This window comes from Oryctolagus cuniculus, chromosome X (genome assembly GCF_051225735.1).
Source record: "Oryctolagus cuniculus isolate XC-2025 breed Fujian yellow rabbit chromosome X, ASM5122573v1, whole genome shotgun sequence".
Lineage (NCBI taxonomy): Eukaryota > Metazoa > Chordata > Mammalia > Lagomorpha > Leporidae > Oryctolagus > Oryctolagus cuniculus.
In genome coordinates, this window is record NC_142888.1 from 83,285,702 (window position 1) to 83,299,699 (window position 13,998).

The 13,998-nt window shown below is 42.2% G+C and overlaps 1 protein-coding gene across 1 annotated transcript; it reads right to left on the reverse strand.

Moving 5' to 3' along the window:
• Window positions 1–1,063: 1,063 nt before the first annotated feature.
• Window positions 1,064–4,184, reverse strand: LOC103351899 (uncharacterized). The gene is made up of 3 exons (XM_008272875.4): window positions 3,818–4,184; window positions 3,673–3,736; window positions 1,064–3,561 (listed from the first exon to the last, which is right to left on the reverse strand). Exon 3 carries the CDS (start codon window positions 3,125–3,127, stop codon window positions 1,607–1,609), a length of 1,521 nt encoding a protein of 506 aa, XP_008271097.3. The 5' UTR covers window positions 3,128–3,561; window positions 3,673–3,736; window positions 3,818–4,184; the 3' UTR covers window positions 1,064–1,606.
• Between the last annotated feature and the right edge of the window lie 9,814 nt (window positions 4,185–13,998).

The following is a 13,998-nucleotide window of genomic DNA, read 5'->3' on the forward strand; positions in this document are numbered from 1 at the left end:
CCTCCCATGGGTGCCCACCCTGCAGCACTGCCAGGGAACACATCAGGCCATCTCTTCAACAAAACTGACCCCAAAGTCAGCCACACAAAAGGCCAATACGGAAGTGCGCTTCTTCATCTCCAACTCTGTCCAACTACCTTGTCCAGCCACACTTCCCAGAGAAGCCCCCAACAAACACAGCCAGTGGCAGCGACAAACACAGCCATGGCCACACAGTCCCTGCACATGGTTGCTTCCAGCAGGAGCAGGAGCAGGAGCAGTCGCCTGGTTTTCCAGGTGGTTTGAGAAAGCTGAACACCCCTGCCCCCCTCCCAGCATAGTGTGTGGGTCCTGTGCAGGCCCAGCCACAGGTGCCTGGGCTCCTCTTCTGGCAGTGGCCAGCAGGGGAGCCTTCACGGAGAAAGGCCCAGTGCCCAGAGCACGCGGGACCTTGGAGGACTCTCCTCTCCTGCAGGGAGTCTGCTGTGGACCTGTGGTCGCTTTCTTCCTGTGTCTCTCACTGACTGATCCAGGTCACCTGCCGATTCAGAGTGCCACGTGGCCATGCAGACGTGCAGAAGGTCGGCCAACAGTTAAGAGGCAGGGAAAGCCCATCTCCCAGGCGTGGTCCACCATCCAGCCATTGGGGCCTCTACCACAGCAGCGCATTCCTCTCTGCTTTATTGCTGCACATTTGCTTGATGTGGCTGAAATCCTACTACCTCAAATGGTAACTGCTGTGTTGTCTATTTTTGCTGCCCTCAAACAGAGGCATCACATTCTGTCTTGCGTCTGCCCTGCCATTTATATGGCTTTGGGACACACAGTCCTTCCACAGAACTTGGTGCTGAAAGGTAAAGTAATACAAGTGACATTGTTTTGAGGACTTCTTATATGTCAAGCACTCTTCTAAGTGCTTCACATGTACTAAGTCATTTAATCTTCAAACAACTCTACAAGACCGGGGCTGTTAGCACCAGTGTGTGAGAGAGGGAAACTCAGGTCAAGAAGAGGTAAGTGAGTTGCTCAAAGAAACACAGGTAGCAAGTGGCAAAAGTGAGCTCTGATTCCAGACTCGGCACTCTTTTTTTTTAAATAAGTTTATTATTCATAGCTTTGAAATTTAACAATACAGCTATAAAGTGGCCAGTGCCAGAGCTAAATGCAATCACTAAGGCAGCTTGCAATGCAAAGTACAGTACTTTTTTTCAGTCAAGAGAAGAGTTCTGAATAACCAACAGGCATTCCGTCATTGGTTTACAATCTAGACTCATAATACCATTTATGAGTCATAAACAACAGATCTTTCGCTACATTTATTTATTTATTTATTTATGGGAAAGAAGATAGAGGATAAAGAAGTTTTGCTTCTCTGTATCTGCCAATAAAATTAAAACGTAATTAGAGAAGGAATCAACCAGCAAAAGTGTAATTGTGATATTACCATTTGTTAAGAGGAAATTACCATATGTGTAGTGAGCCTTTCAGAGTAGCCCTTCAAATACTTCTCTCTCCCAACCAAATGTACACCACTGCACTCCCAGGACCCAGGGTGCCCTTAGGTTCCGCTCTTTTCTCTTCTGTATCTTGACAGCCTCCTCATTTCTCCATCCAGGCTGTCTAAGATTCAGTCCTTTCCCTCTCTCTTCTCTGCCTTCTCATCCCCGAAGTACCAATATGCGTATAGGTTTCGGTCAAGGTCATACCGTGCGACCTCTCTTGTGAGTAACCCTCCCCCATAATGATAACAGTCAACTTGCTTAGGAACATTGTCGGCAGTACATTCCCAGAAGTCCTGAACCCCCAGGTTCCTGTCTTCATTTCCCCAGCCCTGGCAGGATTGCAGGACTGGCTCTACACTGCTCTGGGATTGCCCCTCATCTCCCCTCTTAGGCATCCTCCTGGCTTTGTTCAACTTGGAATAGCTGTCCTCCAGGAAAGGAGCCTCACCAAGTGAAGTCTGCAACGGAGCCGTGGCAGAGAAGCAGCCAGCAGCCTCTGCTCCTCCAGACCAAGGAAGACCAGCCTTGCTCTCTTCCTCACTATCCAGACGAGGCTGGCTTTCCCAGCCGGCATTCACTTCTCTACTCGCAGCAGGAGACTCGCCCTGAAGAAGAGTCTGGACTGGATCTGCTACTGTAAAGGAAGCCCAAGCTTGCACTGTCAGAGGCCAGGGACGCGTGAGGGTGCTTTTGCTCTTTCTGCTCCTCCTCTCCAGTCTGATATGCTTCTTCACATCTTCCCCACTGTTAGCAGTGCGATATGCCTGCTCCTCCCATGAAGTCTGGCCCAGAGGCACAGGCGGGTGTGTGGCACCAGCCTCTGCGCTGTAGCCTGGACTCAGGATGGATGCTTTATCCTGCTCACCTCTTTGACTTCTGCTTTTCTGCCCCACATTGACTCTGTCATTACCAACTGGTGACGCCCTTGGCTGTATGGGAGCTGGGCCTGTAAAAGATGCCCAAGCCTGTACTGTCAGAGGCCAAGGACTAGCCCCAACCTTCTTGCGCCGTTCCTCTCTTTCTATCAGGCAGCTTTTCTGCCCTACTCTGATCTCCTCATTGTGTGCCAGAAAGTCCTTGTCAAGAAAGGGCTGCACTGGTCTTGCTGCTGGCAGCAGGCTGTCAGCCAGTGCCTTCCAAGGCTCAGTAAGAACTGATGCTCTTTCTTTCTCAGCATACTCGCTTTGCAGCTCCACCTCAGCAAACGGCAAAGCCCGTGGAGTACAAGTCTGACCTAGAACTTGGGCAGCAGAAGATGCCCGAGTCTGTAACATCAGAGGCCAAGGAAGATATATCGTCTTACCTTCTTTTCTATTCCTTCTTTTACGGCTGTTTTTCTTCCCTATCTTCTCCCCCCTCTTAGCAGCACAGGATGTCCTTTTAGATGAGTCATGAAGCAGAGCCACATCTGGGACACTTGTGCACAAGCTAAAACCAGACATTTTCCCCATCTCATCATTCTCTTCTTGCCCAATGCCTTTCTGCCCCACACCAACCCCTTGACTTGCTGTGGATGAAGCATCTTCAAGTGGAGTCTGAACTGGAGCTGGTGCTTCTGCATGTGGGACTGCTTCGTCTGGATCGGGGTCTATATGACTAGCCTGGGTGGTCAGAACCCCCCTGAGAGGTGAGATGTCTTCTTCCATGTTTCTCTCCTGTTCCAATTTGCTTCACTTACGGTTCAGGTAAGCTGATGTTTACCTGGAGCAGGAAGAGCAGAACATAATCCACCAGGCAAATGTGAGATGTAGTCAAGGCTAGTAAGATACACTCTGCAGAAGAACAGCATTGAGTGCCGGGTCTGAGGGCTGAAGTTGAGAATAGGCCCAAGGCTACCGGAAGCAAATACAAGTGGGAAGACAGGGAAGCTGGAAGATGCAGTGGAGAAGATAGGAGTGCCAGATGCCCGTTCTCATTGGCAGCTGGCTCTTTGATAGAGTGCTAGACCCTGCAGAACCTCCATGTGGGTCAACTGGGGACTCCAGATGGCCTCCAAAGTCCAATCAATGGCACAACTTCAATCTGCATCAACTTTCAATAATAGCATTATCTTCTTTGAAAGCAGAGGAAGAGGATGACACTGAAATAGGAAACAAACCACACAGACATTTGGATAAATATTCCTGTTTTCGCCCAAGGGGAATACAGACAATGTTTAGTGAGCAGGTAAAGGCTTTAATGTTGTTCTTACCTTTCAGTGTTTCCAAGTTCAGCCTCAGGAGTCCCAGTCACAGGCAAGATCATTGTGGTGGAGCCTATAAAAACCAGAGGAAGAAAAAGTCTTCAGAATGAGCCTGAGCAGATGTCCCTGGATGCTAGTCGGAGTAGGCTCTTACCTGGCTATCCTAGAAATGCACTGTCCAAATTTCTTCTCGAGCTCTCCTTTTGGTCCCGTGCAACGGAACTGTTAGGCATACCAATGACCCACAGATGCCGGTTAATTCCATAGCACGATAGCGTTAGCAAAGTAATGAAGATGTTCCATTCATTTGTGTATGGTATCCGGGTCGGTTGGGAGGCCTCATTCTGTTAACCGGCACAATCCATTCTTCACACACTCTAGATAAACAGACCTATAGAGAGAGTTCCTATTTTGCAAATTCATAAGCTTTCTCATCCCACTGCAAATTCCAGGCCTGTTTTAAGCTCTCCACTGTACTATATGTGTGCAACATAATCTTGGAATCAGCCAATGATTTACATAATATCCTTTCCCTCTAAGCAAACATTTTTTGTTGACCTTTTGACCAAAAAACAACAACAAAAAGAATAAATTGAGATGGGATCCAACTCCCCTTCTCCAGTTATGACTGACAAAGAGTTCATTGAGGCCCCTGTGTTTTCCCTTGATAAGAAAGTGCAACTGCAGAGCACAGGAAGGCAAGGCCTGGCATTGACCTAGTAAGGTTAGAAACGGAAAACTTGTTTTTGTATTTTTTTTTTATCTGGAATGTGTTTTTACCTAGAGCAGAAGATGGAGCAGTGCCTATGTGAACATGGTGTCTGCAGTGAAGATGGGGAGGGACCTCTTCTCTTGTTTGCCACAAAGGACTTAGACTGTTTTCACAAGAACAATATTCTCATCCAACTTTTGTTTCTGTGCTCCTAACAAATGATTGTAGAGAGGAATCGCACAGCAAACGTGACACATTCTGATTTTCTCTCACGACTTGCACTCTTTAAACATCTTCCCTGATGCTGTGGCTGCCGTTTTCACTGCACCATGGGTAGGTTAATGTCATTTCAGTGCTAAGTCTGGCTCAGCTCATGACAAATGCCAAGGTTATCACAAGATGAAAGCCAATGGCCTGCCTGCCAAGGGGCCACAGAAGTTGAAAGTTACCTTGTTCAATGCAGTCCAAGGTCCCGCTGAGAGTAGATCTGGAGTCCAGTGGTAGATGTATATTAACCAAGCACACAGAGCCAGGTCTCTGTCTCAATTTCTGTTGTCTCGATTCATCTCCACATCCATGTTCATAATTATGTCTACATCTACATGGCAAACCATATCCCCTGAACTACACGTGAAAGACCAATGCCTGTTTCAGGCTCCTTAGATTTCCCTTGTTGAGTCGACCCTCTTGTTCATGCAGATTCATTCATTCACCAAATATTTACCGATACTTCTCTGTACCAAGCAAGAGGCCAGGTGCAAGAGAGCATATAATTTGTTTTCAGGTTACTCAATCACAGCTGTAGTTCACTTCAGTTCCTTTAAGATCACTACTTTGATTGGAATTTTACATGTTTCCACACCTCAAGTCACACATTTACAGGCACTCTCTGGGTTGGCTCTCACAGATGTCTTTTATAAAAACACTTATTTATGTATTTGAAAGGCAGAGTTACAGAGAGAGAGAGACAGAGAGAGAGAGAGAGAGAGAGAGAGAGAGAGAGCTCTTCTATCTGCTGGTTTATTCTCCAGATGGCCACAATGGCCAGAGCTGAGCTGATCCGAAGCCAGGAGCCAGGAGTTTCTGTTGGGTCTCCCATGCAGGTGCAGGGGCCTGGGCACTTGGGCCATCTTGTACTGCCTTCTTGGGCTGTAGCAGAGAGCTGGAAAAGAAGTGGAGCAGCAAACATATGAACTGGTGCCAGTATGGGATGCCTGCCTTGGAGGCAGTGGCTTTACCCACTGCACCATGGCGCCTGCCCCTCATATATGTCTAATGCTATTCTTTGTATTAGATTCTACAGGTTTAATTTTCAAAGGCCAGCCTCAGTTCCTCTCTCTCCAGATTAATGAGACCTCTGCATGCTTTGTTCCCCTGGGCTGGCAGTCAGCTTCTCTGGCTTTTTGGCAGGAAGAGAATAACTCCCAAATCCAGCAGCATTCTCCTGCCTTGCACCATCGCCAATTCCTTTTCAGCTTTTCAATAAAGGTGAAGCAATTGTTTGATGCCAGTTTATTTCTGTGTTATGTGAGAGTCCAATTTACATGTGCTGTATAGTATAGGGATTATCTATGTCCCTCCTTTGAAGGGCAGGTGCCATTAAGTGATAGGCCTGAAATGGCAGGTTCCTATGAGGAACAAAGGTTTGAATTCATTTCTTAAGGTGGATCAGGAGCCAGGAAGAACAGTCATATAATTTAGTATTGTTTTATTTGTAAGTAAGAAAAGAAGACCCAGCTGGTCTTAAGCAAAACAGATGATTTGTAGCTCACTAGAAACTTAAATGTTCAGAGGTAAAGCAAACTTCCTGTGTATCTTAATCCAGAATGCAAGTTATTTCACTTGGAGCCATCAGAGTTACATCTTCGGTGTGAGTTTCCATTTTCAGCCTCTTACTAGAGACCTCTGGTGCCTTCAGCCTCACAATGCCTAATCCAGCAGTGGAATTCATTTCCCCCTTGGAGCAAATGAGTATCCATAAATTGAGTCTTGTTGGTACCAGTTGGCCTGACATGGGTCATCTTCAGTCACTGGACCAATTATAAAACTGTAGTCAGATGGAAGGAATATTCAAACAGTGGATCTCTTCAAATCCAAGAGAGAAGTTGGATAATAAGAATGAAAGTACATCATTAGATATGGTTGAGAAGACGGAGACAGCGAGGAGAGAGGCATGTAGAAGTGAAAAAAGCCTAGAGCAATGCCTGAATAGGAATGTCAGCACCCACACTGACTTTTAAAAAAGAATAATAATTTACTGAGACATAATTTACACACCATAAATTTCACTCTTTTGTTTATTTTTATTTGAAGGGAAGAGCAAGAGCAAGAGCAAGAGCAAGAGACAGCAAGAGAGAAAATCTTCAGGGCTGGACCAGGGCACAGCCAGCAGCCAGGTGTCCCATGTGGGTGAGAGGGACCCAATCACTTGAGCCATCACCTGCTACCTCCCAGGATGCACATTAGCAGGAAGCTAGATTGGAAGCAGAGGTAAAAATTGAACCCAGGCACTCTGGTATAGGATGTTGGTACCCCAAGCGGTGATTTAACCACTGTTCCACACAAAGCCTACCCAAGTTGACTCTTTTAAAGTGTGTTTTGTTTTGTTTTGTATTTTAGGGGCAGATATTGTGGCAAAGCAGGTTAAGCCTCTACTTACACACACATCCTGTGTCAGAGTGCTCAGTTCAAATCCTAGCTACTCCTCACTTCTGATCCAGGTTCCTGCTGATGTGCCTGGGAGGCAATGGGTGATGATTCAAGAACTTGGGTTTCTGCCACCCACATAGCAAACCAGAATGCAGATTCTGGCTCCTGGTTTTGGTCTAGCCTAGCTCTGGCTGTTCTCTCTCTCTCTCTCTCTCTCTCTCTCTCTTTATTTGCTTTTCAAATAAATAAAATAAATTGTTACACTTTTCTTTTAGCATACTCACAGATTTGCACATCCATCACCACTACCTAACTCCAGAGCATTTTCATCACCCCAAAAAGAAACTCCACATCCATTAGCAGTCACTTCTCATTCAGTCTTCTCCCTCCAGCTTCTGGAAGCCACTACTCTAATTTGCCCGTATAGACTTGCCTATCCTGAACATTTCACATCAGGATCACATAATCTTATATTCCGTGACGTTTTGTACCCAACTTGTTTCACTTAAAATGCTGTTTTCAAAAGTCATGTCTGTTGTAGCCTATGTTAGAATTCCACTCCTTTTCATGGCTAATCAATATTCCCTTGTATGGGTATGTCTCATTGTGCTTATCAGTTCATTAGTTGGACATTTGGGCTGTTCCACTTTCCGGCTATTTTGAATGGAGCTGTCATAAACATTTGTGTGCAGGTTTTTTGGTGGGCATGTTTTTTTCAGTTTTCATGGGTATATACCTAAGAGTGGAATTCCTGGATCATAAGGTAACTTTATGCTTAGTCATTTAAGTAATTGCCAGATTATTTTCTGCAGGTGCTGTACCATTTTCCATTTCTACCAGCAATGCACAAGGGTTCCAGTTTCTCCACATCACTCTTTTTCTGTATGTACAATACACTTTTTTTTTTCTAAACCACTTAGGGGCAAGTTAGAGACACCACATCCCTTTATTCAAAAATATATTAGTGTATGTTTTCTGAGAATAAAAATAATCTTTTGTATAACCATATTTCATTCATCTAAATGAGGACATTTAAAATTGATACAATATTATCTAATCTACAGTACATATTTAAACTTTTCAGATTTTGAATATTGCTCTGGGTAGTTATTTTTCCCAATTCAGGATCCAAAACAGAATTGATTCCAGTTTTCATTTAATTTCCCCTAGTATGTAATAATTTCCCAGCCTTTGTGTTTCATGACATTGACATGTTTGAAGAGTACTGATCAGTTATTTTGCAGAATATCTCTCAATTTGGGTTTGGCTATATATCATGATCAAATTGGGTTTGTATATTTCTGGCCAAAATAACACAGGAGTTCCATTGTATCATTCTTAGTACATCTTATCATAAAGCCCATCATGTCAGAGTGTACCAATATTGGCAGTATTATCTTTAATCATTTCATTAAGCTGATGTCTTTCAGGTTTCCCTACCATAAAATTACTATTTTCCTTTTTTTAACTAAAAATAAATTTATAGGAAGCTATCAGTTGGTTTCCTGGGATACAATAAGACAACATACAAAAAATATTGAGCATAATTCCTGATACACTGTCAGTATGCAAAAAATGTTAAGCAATGGGGCTGGCATTGTAGCACAGTGGGTTAAGCCGCTGCCTGCAATGCTGGCATCCCATATGGCCACTGGTTCGAGTCCTGGCTGTTCAACTTCTGATCCAGCTCCCTGCTAATGCACCTGGGAAAGCAGTGGAGGATGGCCCAAGTCCTTGGGCCCCTGCCACACTCGTGGGAGATCCAGATGAAGCTCCAGGCTCCTGAGTTTGGCCTGGCCCAGCCCTAGCAGTTATGGTCACTTGGGGAGTGAACAAGTGATGTATGTGAGTGATGTAGTTTCTCCACATCCTTAGCGTTGTTTGATGTTGTCACAATTTTATGTTTTTGTTTTTGTTTTTTTGGACAGGCAGAGTGGACAGTGAGAGAGAGACAGAGAGAAAGGTCTTCCTTTGCCGTTGGTTCACTCCCCAATGGCCGCTGTAGCCAGCACACTGCACTGATCCGAAGCCAGGAGCCAAGTGCTTCTCCTGGTCTCCCATGGGGTGCAGGGCCCAAGCACTTGGGCCATCCTCCACTGCACTCCCTGGCCACAGCAGAGAGCTGGACTGGAAGAGGGGCAACCGGGACAGAATCCAGTGCCCCGACTGGGACTAGAACCCCGTGTGCTGGTGCTGCAGGCAGAGGATTAGCCTATTGAGCCAAGGCGCCGGCCTATGTTTGTTTTAACCATTCTGATAGATATGCAATGATATCTCATTGTGGTTTATTTGCATTTCTCTAATGGCTAATGATGTTAAACAACTTTTCATGTATGTATTTACCATATGTATATCTTATTTGGTGAAGTATCTGTTCATGTCTTTCGCTCATTTTTGAATTATTTTGTTGTTTTACTGTTGAGACTTCTGTATGTATTCTAGATATTAAGTCTTTGTCAGATATGTGTTTTACAAATATTTTCTCCTACTCTACAGCTTGTCTTTTCACAAGGTCTTTCACCAAGCAAAGGTATTCAGTTTAGGTGAAGCTCAATTTAATATCATTTTCATAAATCGTGCTTTTGTTATGTCTAACAGCTCTTCAACTAGCCCTAGATCTCAAAGAATTTTCCCCTTTTTTCCCTATAGATTTATATCTTAAATTGAAGTCTGTGATCCATTTTGAGTGTTATGTGTGCCAATTTTGTTACGGCTCATTTTTCTGGAAGCCCCATTACTCCAGCACCATTTACTGAAAATGCTATATTTCCTCCACTGAATTTCTCTGACATCTTTTCCAAAAGTCAATTGGGCATATATTTTCGTTGTCTGTTCTGTTGTATTGACCTACTTGTTTATCCCTCCACCAATACCATACAGTCTTGATTACTGTACTCTGGTAGGTTGGATACTGCCACTCACAGTTGTGTACATCCTAACCTGTGGATATGCTACCTTACATGGTAGAAGGAACTTTGCATAGGTGACTAAGTTAAAGATCCTGAGGTGAGAATATTATCATGGTTCACCCAGTGTAATAACAAGGCAGGAAGGATGATCAGAATTGGATGGAAATATGATGATGGAGGTAGAAGTGAGAGTGATACCATTGTGAGGAAGGAGCCAAGGGAGGCGAGAGCCCTCCAAAAGCAGACAAAAGCAAGGAAACATTCTCTTTTAAAAATATTTCATTTGAAAGGCCAGTTACAGAGAGAGAAAGAGAGAGAGAGAGAGAGAGAGAGAGAGAGAAATCTTCCATCTGCCAGTTTACTCTCCAAATGGCTACAATGGCTGGGGCTGGGCCAGGCTGAAGCCAGGAGCTAGGAGCTTCATCTGAGTCTCCTACACGGGTTCAGGGACCCAAGCACTTGGGCCATCTTCTGCTGCTTTTCCCAGGGAGCTGGATCGGAAGTGGAACAGCTGGGACTTGTGCCGATGCCCATATGGGATGCTGGCACTGCAGGCAACAGTTTAACCAGCTGTGCCAGAGCACTGGCCCCAAGGAAACATTCTTTCCAAGAGCTTCCAAAAGGAACACAGTCTTGCCAACATGATGACTTTCGCCCAATGAGGTTGATTTATGACCTATGAAAGCTGGAACTTCAAGACAATACACATATGTTGTTTAAAGCTACTAAATTGTGGTAATTTGTTCTGGCAGCAATAGAAAACTAATGCATGTAATTACATAAAAGTTCTTGAAATTGGGCATATGAATTCTTTCCATTTTTCCTTTTTTTCAAAAAAGTTTTACCTTTTCTAGTTTATTTGTTTTTCAATACAAATTTTAGATTAACCTTACCTGTAACTACAACAAATTCTTGCTGGGATTTTGATCATTAAACTTGCTTATCAATTTGGAGAGAACTAACCTTTTATGACATTGAATCTTATAATCCATGGAAATAGTATATCTGTCCATTTATCTATATCTCCTTTTATTTCATCCATTAGCACTGTTTATTTTGTAGGATTAGATTTAACTACCATTTGGATCTTTTATTTCATTTAACAGCATTGTATACAAAGGAGATTTATGCCTAAGTGGGTTTTTTTTTTAGCAATTTAAATGGCATTGTAATGTTAATCTTGGTGTCCATGTATTCATGGCTAGTATAGATTATAAATATATGAACACACATGTGCACAATACATATAATACACATGTACTGGGATCGACACTGTGGTGTAATGGGTAAAGCTGCCATCTGCAGTGCCAGCATCCCATATGGGCTCTGGTTCATGTCCCGGCTGCTCCACTTCCAATCCAGCTCTCTGCTATGGCCTGGGAAATCAGTACAAGATGGCCCAAATCTTTGGGCCCCTGTACCTGCATGGGAAGACCCAGAAGAAGCTCCTGGCTCCTGGCTTCGGATCAGTGCAGCTCAGCTCTGGCCATTGCAGCCAACTGGGGAGTGAACCATCGGATGGAAGACCTCACTATCTCTCTCTCTCTCTCTGCCTCTCCTTCTTTCTCTATGTAACTCTGACTTTCAAGTAAATAAATTTTAAAAAGAAAAATACACATGTACATACATGCACATGCATTGAATATACAGACAGCTATATAAATATATATATCCACAATTAATTTTGTGTAACTATCTTGTATACTACACCCTTATTAAACTAATCTATTAGTTCCAAGAATTTTTATAGCTTCCTTGGGATTTTCTACATAGACAATTATTTTATCTAAGAATAAGAGTAGTCTTACTTCTTCCATCTGTATGCTTTCTATTCCTTTTTTCTTATTGCACTGGCTGGAACATTTAGCACCATGTTCTATACCAGTTGTTACTGCAAAAAAAGTCTTGCTTTTGTCCCCATCTCCAAAGGAAAGCATTTGGTCTTTTGTCACTAAGTATAATACTAATTGTACATCTTTTGGTAGATGCTGCCTATTGATTAAAGACAATCTATTTCTAATTTTCTCAGAATTTCTATCATAAGCAGTCATTAAATTTTGTCAAATGTTTATCTGTATTCATTGATATGATCATATGATTTTTTCTTATGTAGCCTAATGTGATGTATTACATTGATTATGAAATATTAAACCAAATTCACATCCAAAGAATAAAACGCACTTGATCATGATATACAATTCTTTTTATATATTGCTGTTAGATTTGCCTATATTTTAAAGGATTTTTGCATCCGTGTTCATGAAGGATACTGGTCTGCAATTTTCTTTCTTCCATACTGTCTTTGTCTGGTTTTAGCATCAAGGTAATACTAACTTCACCAAATGAATTAGAAAGTGTTTCTTTCTCTTCTATTTTCTGAAAGAGAATGTGAATAATGAGCGTTAATTTTTCTTTAAATGTTTGAGAGAATTCATTTAGAACCATCTAGGTAATTTTGTGGGGAAGTATTTAAATTATGAAGTCAATGTTCTTAATTGTTACGGGGCTATTTAAATGATCTATTTTATTTTGAATGAGTTATGATAGGGTATGTTTTTTGAGGAATTGGTATAGTTCATCTAAGTTGTCATATTTATATATATAGGATTCTCTGTAGTATTCCCATATTGACCCTTCTATAGTGATACCCTCCATTTCATTGCTGGTGTTTATCATTTGTGTCTTACTTCCACCTTTCTTTGGCCTTGCTCAGAATTTATCAGTTTTATTGAGTTTTCCAAAGGACCAGATCTTTGTTTTCAGGATTTTATTGATTATTTTTCTGTTTGAAATTTCATTGATTTTTGCCTATAATGTATTATTTACTGCCTTCTGATTGCTTTATGTCTAATTTGAGACTTTGCTTGTATCCAGTTGGATGGAAAGTGTGGTGTAGTCAAAACTTGAACCGGCCACTCCAACATGAGATGTGGATGTCCCAACAGGTGGTTTAATCTACTGCAGCACAATGTTCATCTGTGTTTGTTATTTTTGCTTGTTAATTTTTTAATTATCAAAAGAATTTTCTATGAAGCAAAACATAGCAACATCAAAAGGGAAAAGTGTGATGAAACTGTAATAATACACATTTGCCTTTGGCTCTTCACTAATAAACTGGGCTGTTGAAGACCAAAATCCTGTAGAACTTTCTAAATCTGTGACCACAGTGCCAACTGTGGAAGTACATAAACAAGGGAACTTCAAAAAGCTCATGGAAAAATAGAACTAAAGTTAAGTTTATTTTGATGCAAATAATTTAGAAATCCATGCATAGTTTTTTCATGATACACATTTTCCATGAACTTTTTGAAGTTCTGTCTTATACTAAGATGGAGACATTGACTCATGGGATATATCTAAACTGGTAAAATCTTGACATGGTTCATAAAATGAATTTGAGAATTGTACGTAGCTGAATTTTTGTGGGAAACTGTTCACTTCATCCAAAAGTTCTTGGAACTCATAATATTTTAGTCCTCTTCAGTTTCCTTTGCTGCTTCACTGTTCCTTGATCCAGTCAGCCTCCCCCCTGGCAGCTTTCTACATGTTGCGCAGAACCTCAGTGCTTTTCTCACTGTGGACTTTTTTTTCTATGAACTTCTTTTGCATCTGATTGACTTTCTTTGTTGCAGCCTTTCTTGAATCACCTTTGTGACGGAGTAAAGTATTCATATTTACACTCTTGTTCTTTAGTGGAAAAGTTTAGTGGTACCAAAGATATTTACTGGCATTCAGAATTTTATTGAGGATTTATTGATAGTTTGGCTTTTCATCATATGATAAGCTATAAAAACTGGGCCATTTCACCTTCCCCCTTATTTGTTTATATCCTACGGCAAGATAACCTAGGAAGCTTCTTGGGTAGGCAAAAGTGACTTCCTAATCCTTCACTTCCCCTCCATGCCACTCAAGTGAAGAATTGCAGAGGCACCGGGTTTCACTATAGCCACTGACTCAGAGAGGTAATCTAATGAATTATTTTTAACTGTCTAGACAACTAGAATGTCCTTCAGGTTCTGTTCCCAGGGAAGTTGCCTACATAATCACTGTTGCATACAGTAGCCA